General features: G+C 41.0%; 3 protein-coding genes across 6 annotated transcripts; all 3 read right to left on the bottom strand.

Annotated features, from left to right (window-relative positions):
- Window positions 1-264: 264 nt before the first annotated feature.
- LOC128757488 (protein phosphatase 1 regulatory subunit 36) lies at window positions 265-6,942 on the bottom strand. Of its 3 annotated transcripts, none has more exons than XM_053862816.1 (10): window positions 6,700-6,942; window positions 6,545-6,622; window positions 6,339-6,475; window positions 5,648-5,717; window positions 5,483-5,581; window positions 5,261-5,410; window positions 5,157-5,199; window positions 3,477-3,664; window positions 2,872-3,072; window positions 265-2,226 (listed from the first exon to the last, which is right to left on the bottom strand). In XM_053862816.1, exons 1-10 carry the CDS (start codon window positions 6,852-6,854, stop codon window positions 2,100-2,102), a joined length of 1,248 nt encoding a protein of 415 aa, XP_053718791.1. In that variant the 5' UTR covers window positions 6,855-6,942; the 3' UTR covers window positions 265-2,099. The 3 variants fall into 3 exon arrangements, with proteins under 3 accessions (XP_053718791.1, XP_053718789.1, XP_053718790.1); XM_053862815.1 differs by having other exon boundaries at window positions 271-2,296; XM_053862814.1 differs by lacking the exon at window positions 5,157-5,199 and having other exon boundaries at window positions 267-2,296; window positions 3,477-3,653.
- A 988-nt stretch (window positions 6,943-7,930) lies between these two features.
- On the bottom strand, window positions 7,931-11,990 carry LOC128757109 (probable thiopurine S-methyltransferase). Its single transcript, XM_053862169.1, has 9 exons — window positions 11,579-11,990; window positions 11,167-11,279; window positions 10,083-10,175; window positions 9,892-10,024; window positions 9,590-9,642; window positions 9,437-9,511; window positions 8,894-8,979; window positions 8,390-8,434; window positions 7,931-8,278 (listed from the first exon to the last, which is right to left on the bottom strand). The coding sequence occupies exons 2-9, from the start codon at window positions 11,271-11,273 to the stop codon at window positions 8,160-8,162; spliced, it is 711 nt and encodes a 236-aa protein (XP_053718144.1). The 5' UTR covers window positions 11,274-11,279; window positions 11,579-11,990; the 3' UTR covers window positions 7,931-8,159.
- A 1,246-nt stretch (window positions 11,991-13,236) lies between these two features.
- On the bottom strand, window positions 13,237-18,410 carry LOC128757108 (probable thiopurine S-methyltransferase). 2 transcript variants are annotated; one of them, XM_053862167.1, is made up of 9 exons: window positions 18,181-18,410; window positions 17,409-17,531; window positions 17,253-17,345; window positions 17,038-17,170; window positions 15,467-15,519; window positions 15,300-15,374; window positions 14,166-14,251; window positions 13,458-13,502; window positions 13,237-13,363 (listed from the first exon to the last, which is right to left on the bottom strand). In XM_053862167.1, exons 2-9 carry the CDS (start codon window positions 17,513-17,515, stop codon window positions 13,251-13,253), a joined length of 705 nt encoding a protein of 234 aa, XP_053718142.1. In that variant the 5' UTR covers window positions 17,516-17,531; window positions 18,181-18,410; the 3' UTR covers window positions 13,237-13,250. The 2 variants fall into 2 exon arrangements, with proteins under 2 accessions (XP_053718142.1, XP_053718141.1); XM_053862166.1 differs by having other exon boundaries at window positions 18,071-18,183.
- Window positions 18,411-19,451: the final 1,041 nt, after the last annotated feature.

Here is a 19,451-nt window from a genome sequence, read left to right on the forward strand (position 1 = left end):
ATGGTTGCAAACAATGTCCCTGAACCCATGTCAACAATTGTTTTCATATTACAGAATGGTTATCACCTCTGCCAAGGACGTCACAGTATGTTTTTGTCAGCATTGATTTGATGGTCTGTCTGTGCTGTGCTCAAAATAACTTGAAAAGTTATTATTTATTAGTCCCACAGTGGGGAAATTCAACATGTCACTGCAGCCAATGACAGCAAAGACAATGAAACATATCAAAGACATTAAAGGTACAAAACATCAAAGACAACCACAAAGCATCAGTAAAACATAAAGATAAGTTCATAGATAATTCCCAAATAATGATAAAGTTCATAGATAATACATTCCATAAATGGCTGGATAAAGAAGAACCATTTCCACACTATAGCTAGTACGAAACTGACCAACCAGTGTTTAACAAGATTTGAGCAGAAATAGGAATATTGCTTATTCAGTGTGTTACCACATTTAATTAAATTTAGATCACAGGAAAAGAACACCCATGCGCTGCAAATGTGCAAAAATGAAATGGAATTAAACATTAAAAGCCAACTTGAAATCTCACACAGCGTGCCCACTGAGTTCAATCAGCACTGAGCAAAGTCTCCCCCTGTTGGCGTCAAGTCATAGTCTTGTCTGCAGTGTAGTCTGGCACTCCTTCCAATGTGAACCACACTCTTGCCTTTCTGTTGTCTTGTCCTTTCAATATTTATCGTGAATTCACGATATTGTTCTTCGCGTCGGCCATTTTCTTTATTATTTTAGTATATGTACTTGTTCATACCGATACTCTTCTAATGTTGCATGGCAAGTAACAAAGGATATTATAAAAGAAATGTGTCAACATAGCTGCTACTAATAAAGACAGCAACAACAACAGCAATAATTCAGCAAGTTGCTTGAGTTAGAGCCTTGTATTTTCAATAGTTTTGTAAATTGGAACAGCTAAGGCCTTAGACACCAACACCACAAGCCGTATATCATATGGAGTCATGTAGTCAGCAGAGGACCTACAGTACTTCTACCTAGCCTCACCCGTGGTTTTCTCCTTGATGGAGCTTCACAAAGCCTCCGATTAAGCTCAATACGTGGTGTTAATGTTTGAACATGTGAAGCATCATTAACGTATAATATAACATGTATAACATGCAGATAATCAGCACAGCTCCATAAGTAGCCTATAACCAGCTCAACTGACTTCTTTCTGCATCACAAAGCAGTGGCTCAGTTGAATACATAATGGGAAGTCAAGCAACTAACCCATGGACCCAAACCCTGGACTCAATTGAGAAAAGGGGTGAGACCTAAAATACAGCGGGGTTTGCTGCATCTCCTCGTAATCTCAACAATATTTTCCCATCTGTGTCAACAACTGATCAACTGCACATGGAAGCCATAGAGTTGTTTTGCAAACGCATTGTCTTGTTTGAGTGTGTAGCCTAAAAGTTGACACCACCCCCTTGCTCCTGCGCGGACAGTGGCCTTCTATTCCTCAAAGGGCTTAACTCTAGTCCATGTCCCAGATTACGCAGCCAATTAGGGCGAATGCAAAGTCCCTTCTGCCACCAAGCTGTATGGATGTGTGTTTGTGTGTCTGAGTGTGTGCGCGTGCGAGCGTGTTTGGCAGCGGTTCACTGTCAGCTTGGCATGGGGCAGCACAAGGACACAGAATCAGATTTAATGCCGGGGAACTTTGTTGTGCTGCTGGGTAACACAACAGAGGACATGAATGTAAGTTGAATAATAACATGAAGGGAAAAATTGATTCAGTCCATGAAACAAGAAAGTGGTTTTATTTTCTCAACTATTAGCGCAGGCGATTCTGATCCGCAAAATGTGGCCTTTATTCATGGTGAAATCAAGTCAGTCATAAACTGTATTTTTACACTGGCATCAACATTTCAACACGTTGACAGATATTTACTTCAAAATAGTGTATGAAACAGCACCCCCATCTGGTGGTCAAACGGTAAATCAATAACGATTCATTCAAATATTTTTATGCATAAAACGGTGATTAACAATAACAAGAGCAACCTTCTTTTAAATAATAAAATAAGAATACTAAATAAACTAGCTATATAGCTTTCATAAACTATGCAGTAGTGTTAGTGAAAGACTGAAAGAGTAAAAAGTAGTTTTAGGTTTATCAATATTGAAAGACCTTTAATGTGGTTGGTTCCCTGAATCGTTGCTTGCGTTGTCGTCTGTAAAATTGTCCTCTTCGTCATCATCCTGTTTGTCAATAAAAGGTATCAGGATTTTTCGGCAGAATTGGGTAAATGACTTTCCTATGATCCCAAACCTGATCAAAAGCAACAAAAGTTAGATGAGCAATTATTTAGACATAGCACATAGAAGGTCAGAGAGGGGGAATGGATGGCAGAATGCATGTGACTAAGAGGGAGGAGGTGGAAGAGTGAAGTGGCAGGCAGCAAAAATAGATTGTGGATTTAGGGTCAGTCATCCAGGGATATTGACTGAGATGAGGGGAGGTGAAGAAGAGAGTGCAGGCATGGCGGAGATGACCCTATTGTTTTGTTGCCTGTTGTCAGAGTAGCAGCGAGAAGGAAAGGAAGCTTTATAGGATGGTTTATAGGTGAGCCTCTGGAAGTAGAGTTATAAGACTTTGAGTTAGAGATGAAGATACTGAGGACATTGAGAGTGACCTTAAACTGGATCAAAGGGACTGGCAAATTTAGGGAAGGCAAATGGTTTGGGCAGTTGGTCCAAGAATGTTAGCAGTAAGAAATGACAAAGGAAAACAATGAGGTTCATGGATGAATGAGGACATGAAGGCGTGACTAGAACATGTGTATGTAAATGTAAATCTACTGTATAGAACAGCTCTGCACACACACGTCAAGAGTTTGACTTCACCTTCCACTCCCCAGCTGTTCCTCGAGTTCTTCCTTCAGCACCTCAATTTCATCCGGTTCCACTTCTACCACACTCAGCTCCTTGGAGCGAACACTGCTGAACAGATGGGCTGACTTCTCCTCAGGTGTGGGCAAGACTGTCTCCATCATTGGAGAGCGCTGGTTATAGATACTGAACACACCAGGCTCCTTCACTGAGATTCTGTGGGAAGAGTCAGACAAGATCCCAGTCAACAGCGCTACATGGTTTTGACACAAACCAAACCCCTCACGCTCTCGGAGAGCAGGTTTGAAGCTCAGCAATGGATTGTTTGTGCTCTCTGACAGCAAGAACCAGCGCCTGGGCCTCTGACAGTTTACACAGCCGCCAAAAAGCTGCGGTTAAAAGGATGTCAGAGTTTCTCTGGACTACAACTCCAGGCTTGTCGGCATCAGTCATATCAAACATCAGGGAACTCAGCAGACCAACAGCAGATGTGTTTAGCTCTTCTTCATTCCTCAACACTGACCAGCTGCTACAATATGAGCCTGTCATGATGAGATTCAGCCTTAAAGTGTAATTATTGCACTATAATTCCTCATTTCCAGTTCAATTGTGACACATACTGTTGCCCGAGGTTGTTTTTTGACTCGGTCTCCTTCACAGTCTTCGATGAGCCCACGTCGATCCTGTTCTGCACAGCCATTGTGAATTTGTCGGAGTTAAGCAGTCGCCACACTTCGTCCTGGATGAGCGTCAGCTCGGTCCTTCCAAATGTCACCCAGCCGGCAAAGCAGAAGAAGCTGTACATAGACTTGAGAGACACCAAGACGCACTCATGAATAGCACTGAAACAAAACACCTGATGTGATGCACGCGGAGTGTTTAATTCTAAATTCTCCGGTTGATACTAGAGTCAGCTATTTTTATTTATTTATTTTACAAAGGGGTTCAGGCAAGGATCCTGATTGATCAGTCGATATGAACTCACACCTGTGGTCGTGAGCTTTGGGTCATGACTGCAAGAACAAGATCGTGGCCAAAATGTGCGAAGGTACCCATACACAACTGTGAGGTCACAAGGCAGGACCTGGGAAGCGATGGAGATACTACATCTCTCGGTCGGCATGGGAGCGCATCAGAATTTACCCAGATCAGGAAGAGGTGGATTCGGGGTAGAGAGAGGTGTAGGCCTCTTGCTTTGGCTGTTGCCCATGCAAACGTATTTGGGATATGTGGCAAATTCAGCCCCTTTAATGTATGTAAACGGCAATGACTGTGAACAACAGGTTTTGCATCTTTAGTCATTTTGACAAAAAACAGGTCAAGTCTACCACAAACGTTCACATGCACAGGCAGTTCTATATTGTATGTCAATGGCAGCACCTGCCTAAATACTGCCCTGGGCCTGTGAAAGCAAAGCACCTGTGCTAAGTCAACATCTCCTCCCCGTCACTGATTCATTGCAACCACGAGCCGTAACTGGACCTGAATGTCTGTTCTGTTCCTGCTCACTGTGAAGACTATTCAGAGAAAGTGACCCAGTTTGAAAATGTTTTGTGTGTGTGCTGACATTCACACACAAGAAATTATAATCAAGGGACCTTGTTTATAAAAAATAAAAATAAAAAAAGGTGTAACAGCAGCAATTTTGAGAGAAAAGATGGAGGTTTCCTGCCGGTGAAAATTTCATTTCTTTGTTTTGTGTGTCTGATACAGCCATTTACCAGAGACTCAGACCGGAGATGTCTCAGAAAGAAGCCAATGGAGTTGGTTGACACTTTAAGCCATCACTTTCAAGCCATTGTTCACCTTTTTCCAACGTCGCGTGGGCAGCAGCCGGAGCAAAGAACCCCCCTCCAGCTGGGAAACATCTGAGAAAGAGATTTGCCCCTGGCCCTCGTCCCAGTTGAACAGGGCCACAAGGTATCTTGAAAAGACACCTGGGCTACCACTGCTTCTCTGGGAGCAGCAATGGTTGAAACTTTTTCCATTAAGTCCATTTTTAACATCAGGATTTCAGATGTGTCCATCTCTGACTGTGACCAAGTGTGTAGACAACATTATGAGCTGGAATATCCATGGTCCAATAGTTTAAGTTGCAGAGGAAAGCTAAGACAACTGAATTGAGTGTTATATAAGAACAATGTCTGAATTCTGCACAGCACAATGACAAGGGAGACAGAACAGGTTTGCGGAAAGAACCATGCACTCCGTTTCGCGACTTTCATACGTTCTTACAATGTACAGTACATATGTTGATACACATGCCGTGAGAGTAAACAACTGATGGGGTCTATTCTTACCGCATGAAGCAAGCATTCAGTGCTGTTTGCAGTCATCTGGCCCCTGAAAATCACCAATTGGTATCACTATTGTTGACATGCGTTTGTCCCAACTCAGAGCTCACATGTGATGCGTGACGTGTTTCTGCTCCAACTGTGGAGTGATGTGCAGATCAGTGAAGAGGCTCAGGTAAGAGACCGACAACTTCTCGTGGGCGATCTCCTTCTTGGCCATGATCCTTGCCACTTTCTGCTGCTCCGTGATGAGCTTCTCGCTGACAGGTATGGAAAACGACGTTGTTGTGAGCATAATAATTCATCACAGAAGGCATTTTAAAACCACTCACCCGGTTATTGACTGTGGCTTATTCTCCAAAGCCATGTGCTCAAGGTGACACGACAAGTAAAGAAAAAGATCGATCAAGAAGTTATCCAATTCTTTTTTCCTGTACACAAAGATTGGCCAGCGTTACAAACTTAAGATACAAGACGCTCGGCAACAGACTGCTCACTTTAGGATGTCCATGAAGCAGACTGGGACTGGTGGGTAATAATTCTCCTGCAGAAGTCCAATAGCAACTTCTAAAGCGCAGACACAATTGAATTATTAACATATGCCTATGCAACAAGTTGGGTTATCTTCTAAGCCTTTTAGTATATGAACACAATTATGAATTTTACTAGCAAGTATGCAACTTGGGAAATTCAATATAAAAAGAGCAAACTACAAATATTGAAATTACTCTGTGAAACAGAAACTCTGCCATCTATCGGCAGTGAGACGTCTATTTGCGGGTCATAAACTCCATATGAATGGTAAGACCACTAGTTTTAGATCATTGTACACACCTTTAGTAACTGAAGACTCTAAACAAATCAATCATTTGAAGTACTGACATTGTGCTCAGTCGCCAAGAGCGCCACCTACTTAGCTGAAACACTGCATTCAGCCTGAGATGGCTGGTGACATTTCATAAGCCTCATTTTCAGGTTCTCAGTTTTAAAAAGTAGAAAAAAAAGTTGAAATCCAAAGAGCACAGAGCCCTCTAGTGGACTATGAAAACAAAGGTACTGCCTTGTGAAGCCTCATGAAGCGTCATCAGCCCCACCACATTTACATTCAGCAACAGTGAAAGCAGGATGTAGTTAAGCCCGTGTGTGCCTCAAGGTAGGGCATTACTAGCGGACTGAATCATCACTTGCGTTTCACGTCATCCAGGGTGATGAAGTCCCCTTGCTTTTCCATCATGGCTGCTTTATATGCATCAAACTGAGCTCGGCTTAAGACCTTCCCCAAGCTTTTGCGGCCCCTTTCCCTCCACTTGCAAATGTCAGCCAACCTGTCAAGAGAGCCACTCCTTAAAAAGTTCTTAACATGCAGGCAAGCATATGATACACCCGCAGCCTACCACTCGGATCGGTGCTGCAAGTCGTTGAACATGAAATTGCTTCGCCGCCTCACCACCTCTTCCTCTGTCAGATCAGAACTGGGGAGGATACATGAAAGCAAGTCAGTCCTGGTCAAAACAAATCCTCTCAGATTCCTCAGTCAAACGCCTCAAACCCTGTAAACTTCAGACAGTGGGCCTCCTCATCCCAGACCCAGCTGTTGGCAGCCTGTTCATTCTTCTTCTTGGCCTTCTTCTTTTTATTGGACAAGCCGCTGATCTGGGACGACCATTGGCTGTTTGGAGACGACGAAAGAGATTGCTCAGTCATCTTGAACCTGAGTTAGTCCACTGAAGGTTGATGGCATCTACAAACAAGCGTGTCAAAATATCTCTGAATATGTGCTCCATATTTACGGTCGATATTTACCAGAACAGCTCAGACAGATGTGCAGTCTTATACCCTTGCCTGACTTTCTTCTTTCATGCTGGCTTTAATCTCAAAATATGACTTTATTCCCATCTTATTACATCTTTTTTTCATCTTTCATTGGTTGTCTTCCACATCTTCCATCGATTCTTGGTCCAACTTGGACACTCCTCTCTACGTATACAAACCACCTGACCTACAAACTGCCTCCACACCTCTCAACATGAGCTGTCACCTTAGGTGTCCCCATTTCGCACTCATCTCATTACATATCCCAAACATGCCTCTTCTTATTTAGGCATTTTCCCAAACTATCTTTCATCCAACACCCTAACCATTCATGGCCTCACCTCGAACAGCCAGATGCCTTCTTGACCTTGATCCAGACCTTATGATCTCACCATCCAGTTCGACTTCAGTCACAGAGGTGACTGAAAAAAACATGCCTCATACAAGCATGTTGCGTTGAATGTTTTGCATCATTGTATTACTTTTCTGTCTTTCACTTCCACAATATTTTGCTTTTTAAAATGCTGATCAACTAGCCACATTTCGGGACACTGCCTGCGCCACCCTGTAGTGATACAAACATATTAGAGGCATTCAGTGAGAAAAAGGAAGCAAGGAACGCAAGCCCATACAAAGACACAAGACTGCAACAACAACTCCTGAATGAGGGCAGAACTGGAAGGAACGTTCTGGTCAAGTTTTGAGAAGGAATGCAATGCCATGTGTACAATAAAATCTGTCATGGACATTATTGGTCATAAAAGAATTAACATTGATCAACAGCATTGTGAACAATAAAAGTTTTGTTACGAATTTCTATCTGAAGAAGTTAAAGAACACATCAAAAACAGACAAACTACTCATGATCAGTCGTAAAGATCCAACAAAAAATCTTAATGTGCCGCTTACATTTTTACATTAGAGCAACTTTATTCAGATTTCAATAATGCTGCTTTATTTGACCCCAGCATTTCTTACACAAAGTTGCTAAAAAAAATCATTCATTTTTTTATACATTTTTGTCAAAAGCAACAACAATGGAACAAACACATGTACTATTTTTTAAATGAAAAAAACACATTTGTGTATAACAAGAATCCACTTCATGTATGAACAAAACGAAGCGACTGTTGAACAAGTTGTTTAATTAACTGTGAATTGTTTATCCAGTGCCTTTTCAGAACTCCTTATGATGCATCAGCTCCTCTTCGGTGCGATGAGGATGACGTGCTCAGTCATAGAATCCAAACCCAAAGATTTCCAAAGGTCTGACATGATGTCCTCTGACTGCAGATGCTTGACATCACAGCGCCCCCCTACGGAGAAATGGTGGTCTCACCTTCACTGATCTCCTCAACAACATGACTCATCAATGAATGTCATGTTTCGTGAATGTGTTTTGTTTTAAGTCGATTTTTAACACCTACCAAACAAGGCATGGACTTCCTCATCGGGCACCAGAAACGGAGGACCTGAAGAGAGAGTAAATTCTCAGAACCTCAGGACCAGGAGAAAAACATTCCCACTTTCAAACAAATGAAAAATGAATTTTATCAGCACTCATTATTTAATTTCTTCTCCTCTTTGGCTCAAAGAGCAGCATACCATCTTAAGCCAGCAAAAACACGTTTCAGATATTTCATAAATGTATTTTGAATATAAAGCATTTTTTTCTTGAGCAAAACGATGTGAACCAACTACAAAAATGTAACAATGTAATGCTGCACTTACTATAGAGCATTTTACTGCTATATTTCTTTGTCTTCCTTACATGTTCAAATGTTTGACAGTTAATACTTATCATATTTATAATTCATCTTGGAGCTGACTGATTGAATTTTTTTTGTCCGTATAATATTCTCCATTAATGATTAACCAGCCAACAAAAATCCAGTTTTCGGAGGACGTCAGCACCACATTGTCAAACCGACCTTCATACAAGGCACTGTTGTAGATGAGAGTGTCCAGCAGGAATCTGCAGTCATCGGCCATCAGGGACATCATGAGAGCAGCGTATCTGCCAAAGACAGGTGCGTTTAGAGACCCAGGGATCCCACACAACGGCAGCTACAGACAGAAGGAAATGTCATGTACCATCTAATCTTCGCTCTTGTGTTGCTGTTATGAACATTTATTTACATTTTTTTACGCCACTGCAGAGAGAAAGCTGCTGGGTGATTGGCTTTAAAAAAATGAACATTTTATTTTTTGAAAAGTTTTTTTTTTAAATATATGGGAACCTCTGCTTTTCATCACAACCATGGACTCTTTGTATTTGTTGGTTTCTCTTTATACTTGATGTAGGTGCTACAACTTGGGTTTCCAAATGAGACGGTGAATAAAAGAGCAAATTCTTAAAGCCGATTTAACAAAAATCAAATTGAAATAATAACAACAATGACAATGGTAAAAAATGAAAAGAGACAAAATTCCACATGGACAGAAAGGGACGCCAGGCTCATTTCCCGTCTTACTTTTCTCTGTCTCTCGGGTTGATGGCCACCATCGACCCTCTGTCCCAAATTGCCCCAAACTGACCCTCGACCAAACTGTAAGACGGAAATACAGTTATAATATGGTTTTGAAACGTTTATTTGAGGGTTTCATTGCTACACACCAGGACTCACCTGGTGAAGTCGTACAGGTCACACTGATACAGAGAGATGTTCTTCTCTGAGTTCTGAAGATGAAAGCAGAGTTAGAAGAGATAAAGATAGTGAGGGGACTAGAAAAGACAAGATGAGCATGTTAGAGGAGCAGCTCATGTGAAGGAGCGTGTAGAAAAAGTCGGGGAAGCCATGCGGAGAGTGTTGGAGACGGAAGAACCAATCAAGCTCATGGACAAATGAGTAGAGGATGACCAAGACGGTCGCCATGGTGACCCCTGACAGGACAATGTATTATTTGACATGAACTCAATGTGGCCCACCTTGAAGACTTTGGCTCCAGGAATAGCAGGAACTGCCTCTTCGGTGTATGGCAGGTTGTTCTCCTCAAAAAACTGTCGCACGGCCTTCTCTGAGATCTCCACGCCGACCACCGGATGACCCATGTCTGCCAGCCTGGGAGAGGGTAAAGATGAGCGAGGGACATCTTGGGAAGGTCCAAGAGCGCACCTACCACTTCATGTCAACCGCCTTTCCACAGAGCGGGAAGAAGAAGCGAACCTTAGTCCGTCCTGCCAGAAGTTGGTCCAGGTATTTCTTCAACATCCTGCAAATACAACAATTCCACTCACAAACATCATTCACAAGCCGGAAGCAATATTTAATACATTTCTTGAAATATTTGACCTTTGGAAACAGAAATCACCCAAAATCAGGGTGGACCACAGAATACAGGCTTGAATGAGATGCATTTTAATTGACATTTTAAATGCTAAACGTTTTCAAATACAGCTATCTTTTGTAATGAGTGGGGGAAATAACATGGATCATGAGAGCAGCGTATCTGCCAAAGACAGGTGCGTTTAGAGACCCAGAGATCCCACAAAACTGCAGCTACAGACAGAAAGAAATGTCATGTACCATCTAATCTTCACTCATGTGTAGCTGTTATGAACATCTATTTTTTACACTGCTGCAGAGATGGGATGGAAAAAATAAAATAAATACCACAGGACACACAACCTGGAAACATTTACGTTTGACTTAAATCTCGTTTTAGAAATACTATCTACCACCAGTCAGCAGCAGGTGGCGACAGAAACCAATGCTAGACATCAACAACACTCAAGCAGACGGGATGTTGCGTTTGACAACTTCACGCCCACGCACCGTCTGATCGAAGGTTGAAAGTCATTTCATGTTTGATACGGTTTAAATACATTTTACGATTGTTGATAAGATATGTATTACTCCCAAAGGCGATTAATTTCAATCACCCAGTTGGGGAATGAAGGAAAAGAGGAAAGATAAAAAGGCCAACAACGTTTATTTACCCAACACAGATGAAATAATGGCAATGTCTTACAACTAAAAATCTAAATTATGAGTGAACAGCAAATCTGAAATTGAATCTCTTGTACAAATCAAAACATATCATCCAGCCATCCTTTTTCCAAAGATTGTCTGAGGTCGTGGAGGCAGCAATCAGAGCAAAGAGGCCCAGATTTCTAGTGTTTGCCAGACCACAGAGCTCCAGAGCTGTTTGTTGTGTTTAAAGCTAGAGGAAGTGATCTTATGCCGTCAGGCTGAACACTTACATGTGCACTTCAGGCATGTGGAAGCCAATATGGTCGTCGTGCCAGAACTGATTCCACTCCCCGAGGTCCATGACACGGTTTGCCTGTGGTTCCACAGCCTTGCTCATGATGATCTTCACAACACAAATGGAAAGTCAAATCTGGATCAGTGACAAGGACCTGTCCGTACCAATCAAATGAGTTAGGACTGTTTAAATGGTTTTTCAGAGATGAAATCTGCACATATACAAACATTACACATTTGAAGTACACAAGATTACACAGCAAATAAACAAAAAGCAGGCAATTACTACAATTAAAAGTAGAAACAAAGCACTCATTGAGTTTAGACGGAGAAAAGAGAAGGCATAAAAACATAAAGGATGCAGACACAATATCTGAAACTAAATTGATTTCCCAAGTCTCACTGTACTTGTTCAAGGAGATGGATGCTGGATGAAGCAGGGTCTGTTGTCTCAAGTCGTCTTTCCCAGGCGCGCCCTTCCCTCACCCTCCCCAGTGCTCAACAGGGAAATTTAAAGTATATTTAAAACAGACGAATGTAATAAACAATTACTGATGTTTAGCCGGACTTAAAGTCAGTCGACTTCACTTCCCTGTTCGGCAGAAAGGGTCAGGTTCTGCTCTGTATGTCAGTTTGGCTGCACCCACTGATGGGAGGGCGTTTGAGGCCCTCCCTTTAAACTTGACGTCACCCCCATGCTGCGTTCACTTGCAATAGGAGAAGTGGCACTTGAGTACACCGACTACATACATGTATTGTTGTTTATCACGAGAATATATGTACACAATAATTTTACATAGATGTTAAAAATATATATTTGGTAAAGAATGTCATTATGTTAAACAAATCCAAGAAATGAACTTGAGTTAAGAATGACTGGGTTGTGCATGGAATTATCTAAATCATCCGAATAAAGCTCATGATCCCTGACAGAGGACTGTTTAACCAAAAAAAAAAAAAAAAAAAGAAAGAAAATGGCGAGAATGCGAGCCACGCTTTCAGTTATTTGAGGGTAATTGTAGCGTAAAAAAAAACAGCCAATGGTCAAAACACAAACATTGGACAGCTAAGTCTGCTTCATGCCTTGTAGTTCATCCTTGCCTTGCTTCATCCCTGTTGTTTGGTTATTTGATTTAAGTAAAAACAGATATAAAATTTCAAACTTTTCAAAGTTTAATTTACATTTACATTTGTATATCCTGAGTTAGTTCAACTGTTGCAAAAGAACCAGAGAACCAGCAGCTGACACATTAGTATGACATCAAAAAAATTTCAATAACTGGATTGGAGAGCAATAGATCTGACTCAGCTTTGGGGGTCAGATTAGCACGGTATAAAACACTGCACTACACTGTTTTTTCATCTTCAAATAATGAGTTTATTCACTATAAGAAACTCACTCTGGTGCTGCAATGAGATTCAATATCATTTCAAAAACTCTGTACAAAACTGATATGATAAGTCCTGACCCCAATATAAACTTGTCATTAAAATATGAATACGAAACACTTCAACTTTTCAAAGATACAGTTGTTAATGCACGGAAGGGATACTTGCATACAAGATCAAGAGAGTGCGGGAGTGCTGAGTGAATCTAAAGTCAATAGGTTGGTGATGCGTTAATAAATCGGGGCATTATCAGATGTAAAGATGTGAACTCTGTACCTGCGCTACGTGACATTAATGAGACACGTGGTTGAGGCAGAGCTTAGGTGTCACCAAGCAACAAGAGTGGTTCAACTTACCAGAGTAAATAGAGCAAAGGAATAAACACCTCTTCATTGAAGCTGATTAATTATGAACTATAGTGCTGTAAGAAGCATGTTTGACCTCAGTCCTGAGGACAAGCTCAACTAGCACGGAGATTAAAAAAAACAGGAAACTCCAGTATTGACAAACATCTGACCCAGTCATCCTACAGAGAAAGGGATTTGTTCCACTGAATGGAGTCACAGAAAAGACTGTGACTCACATTCAACCGTGCAAACAACTCAAGAAAAAGTAACAAAGGCGTTTATTAAAATACGATTTATTAATTCTAAAGATTCAAGACTTTGTATTTGTCACATACATTTTAATTCTACTGAGGTGTGATGAGGTGGATGTTCTCGAGGAGGTAGTCTAACCCCCAGGCTTTGTGCCGGTCTGAAAGCGCATCCGTGGATTGCAGCAACTTGACAGCACAGTGCCCTCCTGAGGAGGACATTTCAAAGATCCAATGAGATCAGGGTTAAGAGAACAGCACGAGGTTTTTATTTTGTTTGTTTTTGACATCAGAAAGGCTCACCAAACAGGGCATTGACTTGATCATCAGGCACCAGGAACGGAGGACCTGAGTGGAAAATGTTTACTAGAATAAAAAGCACTGTAATAGAGAGTTGCCACCTGTTGCGTCAAGGTATCAGATCCATCCGTCCTGTTTCAGAGTGACATGTGAGTCACAAGTGATTTTCACATTTTCACATAGTGACCACGCTTCAGAAAAGCTCATTTCTTGGAGTGTTTGGTGCTTCACACCAATTTCATGGCTGCAGTACACACCCCAGCTGCTGATCTTTTGGCGGCACTTCGATGATCACCAAGTCGACATTCATGAACTACATGAACAGTGACTTCCTGACGAAATCCAGTCTATCGACACGTTGTTGTAAAGTGACATCACGGTGACAAGAACAAGTCAACAGAATACTTTTCCATTCAATCTTTGTACAGATCAGTGCTTTCAGTGGGTTCCACAAGATGACCCGCCGTCACTCACGCAAATATGGGACCAAATAAAAGGAGTATATTCATGTAAAGACCTATCAATCGATCTGTGAACTGAGAGTTTTCAAGCTCGTTGTTGTAAGTCTTGTTCCTTCAGAATGCAAAATATCAGTTGGGCATTTTTTCCCATTTAAATTGCAGTTACAAAGTCAAACAGTCTGGGCCCTGGGTAACTGCAGCATCACAATGGAACATTCAAGAAGACAGTCAGCAACAGGTTCATACTGACCAGGATACAACTCTGGGTTGTAGATCAGAGTGTCGAGCAGATATCTGCAGTCACCAGCCATCAGAGACATCATGAGAGCAGAATATCTGCAACAGACACAACCATTAGGCTCACACCTTGTTAGACATTTTCATTTACAAATGATGCATTACATCACACAACAATGCGACAAAGCCTGCTTCACTTTCCATTTTTTTTCTTCATTCATCCTAATTGAGGTTGGGAGAAGCCTCAAGCTGGTGTCCACTCAGGAAAATCTATTTCTTTATGTATTTACGTTTAGCCATCACTTTGATATCAGATGCAGATTTAAAAAAATAATGCTACATTTCATATGTAAGTTTATGTATGGGGAGCCTATGTCCCACCCATCTACTTCCGCCTCGTGGGACCTGAGTTAACAAAAAATATGAACGTGAGTCAATGGAAAAATAAAAGTTATTTTCTGATGCATGAAATATGCCATGGATCTCACATATGATGACCGTGAATTTGAAAGGTACATGACTGCTGCAATGCTTTTTGACCAGCATCAAAAGTTACTTTAGGTTTTGTGTCTTCTACCTTTGATAGTTCAGTACCTTTAGTATCTGCCTTAGCGCCGGCCGTTGCAACGTCATACATGCAACATTTTGTAGTCCAAGTAATTACATATTTTCAACAGCAAATACATCATAAATTACACAACAAACCTACTCAAAAATGATTATTTATCATTTCAATTGAGGTACGGCACATGTGTGACCCAGGGCATGAGGGAACGTGGATCGAGAAAAGAACTTTGATCTGCCCATATGCTTCCTCTCATTCAGTTTTCTTCCCTGTAGTGGAATAGGGAAGAAAAGCGCTCTTTTGACAGCAAAGCTTGCTGACCTCCGCTCTAGTCACACTTCTTCATCCATCCATCAGCACTATGTTTACACTTACTGATGTTTATAAATCATTCACTACTGTTGAAGCAAGGAAAAGCTGAAGCTGCAGCAGACCAGAACATGTTTGTTAAAGGTTAAAGAAATATGACAAAAAAAAAGCAAAGTAATAAAACCTAAACAAGCAGTCATTTACGTTCATACATTGTTGGAAGAATTATACTCAGTCATACAGTGAACTTCCAAAAGCACTTCTCAGACTTACTTCTCTCTGTCTTGCGGGTTAATGGCCACCAGAGACCCTCTGTCCCAAATTGCTCCAAACTGACCCTCAATAGAACTGAAATTGAGACACAGAAAAATATGACTAGTCATTGAAATGAAGATTCTTGAGATCTGTTATATAGTATACAGCTGTTTTGGAACACTTACGCAGAGAAGTTGTAAATGTCACAGTTATAGAGGGAGATGTTTTTCTCTGCGTTCTACAAACCAAGACAGTTAAAGTGAGCACACATGTCTTTCAAACTACAAGAGTTTAAGATACAGTTGCACTCAGCACATACCTCCACCAAGGACTTCAGAAAACAGCAGACAATGGATAAACAAGAAAACAACTTTGAAGAATTGTGTGCTCAAGCAACTTTTTGTCACTAGTCACATGAGTGTTGATTGATTTCCTTTGCTTGGTCTGAATGTTGCTGAGCAGCAGTGGAAGTAAATACAAAGGCGTGGCCAAAATTAGGACAAAAGAACTTGGTGCTTAATATCAGCAACATGGTTTGTCCAGAAAATCTGTTGCATCTAGTCTAGAAATGAAGTGTAGATGAGGCAACAGTGTCTAAAATTAAGCTCATTCTATCTTAAAATAAGCAAACCAATCCTGTGCATGTGAAGGAATACAATGAAATTGTTTACTTCACCTTGTAATGGGATGAACCAGGGATGCACGATATATCGCAATTAATATCATTATATGCCGATATTGTCAGCCGATATATAAATCTAGTTGCTGTATATCCATGCGTGTCAACGCAAAAGGCATCAGCAGGACATGTGACATTTGAACCAAGAGAGGAAAAATGTCTGCGCTGTGGACGTTTTGAAAGATGTTCGGTCCGACAACACCACAAATATGAGAAGTCATATGAAAAACTACCATCACAAAGTCCAGAGGCAACTGAAGAAGCCAATGTTGTAAACACTAGCAAGCAGAGGAAAACAACAGCAAAAGCTGCGACAGTGGTGGACAGCCCGGTACTTGACCAAAAAAAAAAAAAAAAAAAAGCCAGGGACAGCGCAAAACCCAAGTCAATAATGAACTAGGTCATGGAGATGATTGAAAAGGAACACTGCTGGTTATGTATGATACTCCAAAGTTTATAATAAGGGAAGACATCAAAAACATTTTACAATTGATTTTTTTTCTAATCTCTGCAAGTATATATATCGAGATCTGTAAATTAATAATATAATAATATCTGCTATGGGTATCAGCCAGAATTTTCACATAGAGAAATACAACTGAGAAATAGAGTTATTTGCAGTATTCAAAGCTTTCCTGGATCTAGATGGGCTCCTGAATGCCAGTAAAATGTTATCATATGTTCCTTGTCCCTTTGTCTACATTCAATTTCCCGTCATGACTATTTCACTAACAGAAAGACACTGATGATCACATGACCTCTTTAGCTAGTCAGATTACATACTAGTATAGTAGATTGTATACTAGTTCAGGAGTTCGGGAACAAGACCATAGTTGCAGCAAGCCTGTATGGACACATCAGCATGGTTATACCACGATATTTTTAACAATGCAGATTACCATGCTGATCTGACACGGATATGGAGTCAGGGCAAATCCCTGTTACACACGTACGGATGCATATAGTAACTGAAGAAAACTTTCCCCAAACACAAGAAAACTCTGAGAAACATATCAGCAAAGTCCTTTCAAAAAACAGATTGCATGACTAGCCTTAAAAGCCACTGCGGAGACTCACTCTGAAGACTTTGGCTCCTGGAATAGCAGGGACAGCCTCCTCACTGTATGTCAGGTTGTTCTCCTGAAAAAACTCCTGAACGGCCTTCTCAGCGATCTCCACTCCCACTACGGAGTGGCCCATGTCTGCCAGCCTGGGCATCATCATATGTAAAGAAGTCAAATGTGGGAAAACAAAAACAGAACTCAAGCCCAAAGACTAGTTAGGCAACATACCACTTCATGTCCACAGCCTTTCCACACAGTGGGAAGAAGAAGCGAACCCCAGTCCGTCCGGCCACCACTTCATCAATGTACATTCTCAACATCCTGAAAAACAGACAGAAAAAAAGCATACATATATGTATACACATGCTACATACGTTTTCTTACTTGTGGACTTCGGGCTGATGGAACCCAATCCGGTTTTCTTGCCAACGCTGCTGCCATTCTCCAAGTTCCATCACTCGATCAGCCTGTGGCGCCAGGATGTCGCTCATGTTTGCTTGGCTGTGACTGCAGAGTACAAACACAAACAATATTAAGAACAATGTCAACTATCTTTGTCATAAATAGCGTTATATCAGAAGTGTAGCAACGCATTGACATGTATGTCAAACTCAAGTCCCAGGCCAGCTTCAGCCTTCCCAGTCAAGTTATGGAACCCACAGAGAATTGTATATTAAATGAACATAGTAAGCTCAAAGTTAGATTCATAGCCCAGTGGTGAGGTGGAAGACGCACTTCATACAGGCTCAACATGTACAGTGGTTTCACTATGGTACACAAGGGCACTCCAAAACACGTTTCTACTATTTCACAAAGGTTGCAATGGTTCAAAAAGAAAAAATAAATAAAATTTGACTGCTGCACCGTGTGAAGTTTAACTACAGGCAAGTCTACGAGTCATGAGACGACACGACTAGACGATCACAAACACCCCGAAGCCATTGAAATACAGTCACAACCTCGCCAGCTAAATCTAAGGTTTATACATGAGGGTCAGAGCCAAATAACCAAAGTATGAGTCAAAGCCATGTCTAACATGCGTTCACCTTAAAGCAGATAGCCGAGAGACCACACAGATTTTACAAAGAAAAAGAGGAATAAACACCAAAAAGAGACGACCCATGGTGACAGAAGAACGACTCGAGCGATCACTTACATGAACAGGATGGATCGTTATGTGAGGAACCTTTGCCAAACAGAATCAATGAGTGGGGAAATGGTCCTGAGTTATATGCGTCAGGTTCAACCGCAAACCCGTGTGTGCAGGGACATACAGCTCATTGTTTTGAGGGAAAAAAAAATCACGATATCATTCTCCCACATTTGAAGGGGAAACATCCCCAGTGAAATCGGTGACTGTATTATCGTGAAACAGGCGGGTTTATCTGCCTGTCAAACAGCGTGCGGGACCATTCTAGCAGAGTCAGCGATCATTTCCGGGTTGGGCGGAGCCTTGTATTGTGTTGAATAACGGTGAGGAATGTTTATTGAAATGAAAAATTCCGGTTCCATGTTTATCTTAGTCACTGTTGTTTTTGGTATCTTTTGAGACAACTTTTAACCTGGAAGTTTTTCTATTCAATATGACCGTTGCAAGTGTTGTTTTGTTTGTTTAAATTTCACAACGCTTCTTCTTAATAATGATAACAATAATTTTAGACATCTCATCCGTTACGAATATAACATACTGCATTTAGTTTTTCTCGACTCCGTTGACCATTCAATTTCACTTTTATGCTATTTTTACTTCCGACAGATGGATCAAAATAATTACACAGCTGAACCCTCACAAAAATATAACAAAAAAAAAACCCAAAAACATTGTTTAAACAGCATTGTGAAAAATATTTTCCGTATAATGAGTAATATTTAATTTCATAATCCCAAAATCATTAATCGTGACCTTAATTTTGCACATCCTTAAAAAGTAACTAATAATATGGATACGAATAATCGATAACGGTCCTTTAGGATGCTGACTATTTGTCAACTGTTGGAATGAGACAAGATGAATTCAATAGATCCAAAGGATGCGTAACATCCATGTTCCCATCCTGCCTCATCACCACTTTGTGCTGTGGGGGGAGTTATTACGGATCCTGATATTCACTACGTGTCTGGATTGTTTTTAAACAAGATATATTTATTAATATCCATTAATTAAAGTAACCCCGTCAAAATAATATCCATGATCTTCACTTGGTGTTGGAATTCTCTTAACAGAATTCTTTGAAGCAGAAGTGCAAACGTGCGACTACCATGCTACAACAACTAAAACGTTGGTGCTCAGAGAACAGAACACAAATATTGTGGGTACTGCTCATCTCTGCTGTCATCGCTTTCACGGATGTCTGCAAGGTTATGGACCTCAGGGTCTGTATGAGAACAGAAGTCAAATGCGAGTGGTAACCAGCAGCAAGAGGACTC

This window comes from Synchiropus splendidus, chromosome 4 (genome assembly GCF_027744825.2).
Source record: "Synchiropus splendidus isolate RoL2022-P1 chromosome 4, RoL_Sspl_1.0, whole genome shotgun sequence".
Lineage (NCBI taxonomy): Eukaryota > Metazoa > Chordata > Actinopteri > Syngnathiformes > Callionymidae > Synchiropus > Synchiropus splendidus.

What these genes read in the sequence shown, in the direction of transcription:
- LOC128757488 (XM_053862815.1), bottom strand. Translation starts at nt 6,854, where the DNA reads ATGACTGAGCAATCTCTTTCGTCGTCTCCAAACAGCCAATGGTCGTCC. An exon ending in AAGCCACAGTCAATAACCGG is followed by an intron (nt 5,411 to 5,482) that starts GTGAGTGGTTTT and finishes CATACCTGTCAG; the next exon opens with CGAGAAGCTCATCACGGAGC. An exon ending in GAACAGCTGGGGAGTGGAAG is followed by an intron (nt 2,297 to 2,871) that starts GTGAAGTCAAAC and finishes GCTTTTGATCAG; the next exon opens with GTTTGGGATCATAGGAAAGT.
- LOC128757109 (XM_053862169.1), bottom strand. Translation starts at nt 11,273, where the DNA reads ATGAGCAAGGCTGTGGAACCACAGGCAAACCGTGTCATGGACCTCGGG. An exon ending in CTGGAGCCAAAGTCTTCAAG is followed by an intron (nt 9,643 to 9,891) that starts GTGGGCCACATT and finishes TTTCATCTTCAG; the next exon opens with AACTCAGAGAAGAACATCTC. An exon ending in GACCTGTACGACTTCACCAG is followed by an intron (nt 9,512 to 9,589) that starts GTGAGTCCTGGT and finishes TCCGTCTTACAG; the next exon opens with TTTGGTCGAGGGTCAGTTTG.
- LOC128757108 (XM_053862166.1), bottom strand. Translation starts at nt 18,147, where the DNA reads ATGGGTCGTCTCTTTTTGGTGTTTATTCCTCTTTTTCTTTGTAAAATC. An exon ending in GACATTTACAACTTCTCTGC is followed by an intron (nt 15,375 to 15,466) that starts GTAAGTGTTCCA and finishes TCTCAATTTCAG; the next exon opens with TTCTATTGAGGGTCAGTTTG. An exon ending in AACCCGCAAGACAGAGAGAA is followed by an intron (nt 14,252 to 15,299) that starts GTAAGTCTGAGA and finishes TGTCTGTTGCAG; the next exon opens with ATATTCTGCTCTCATGATGT.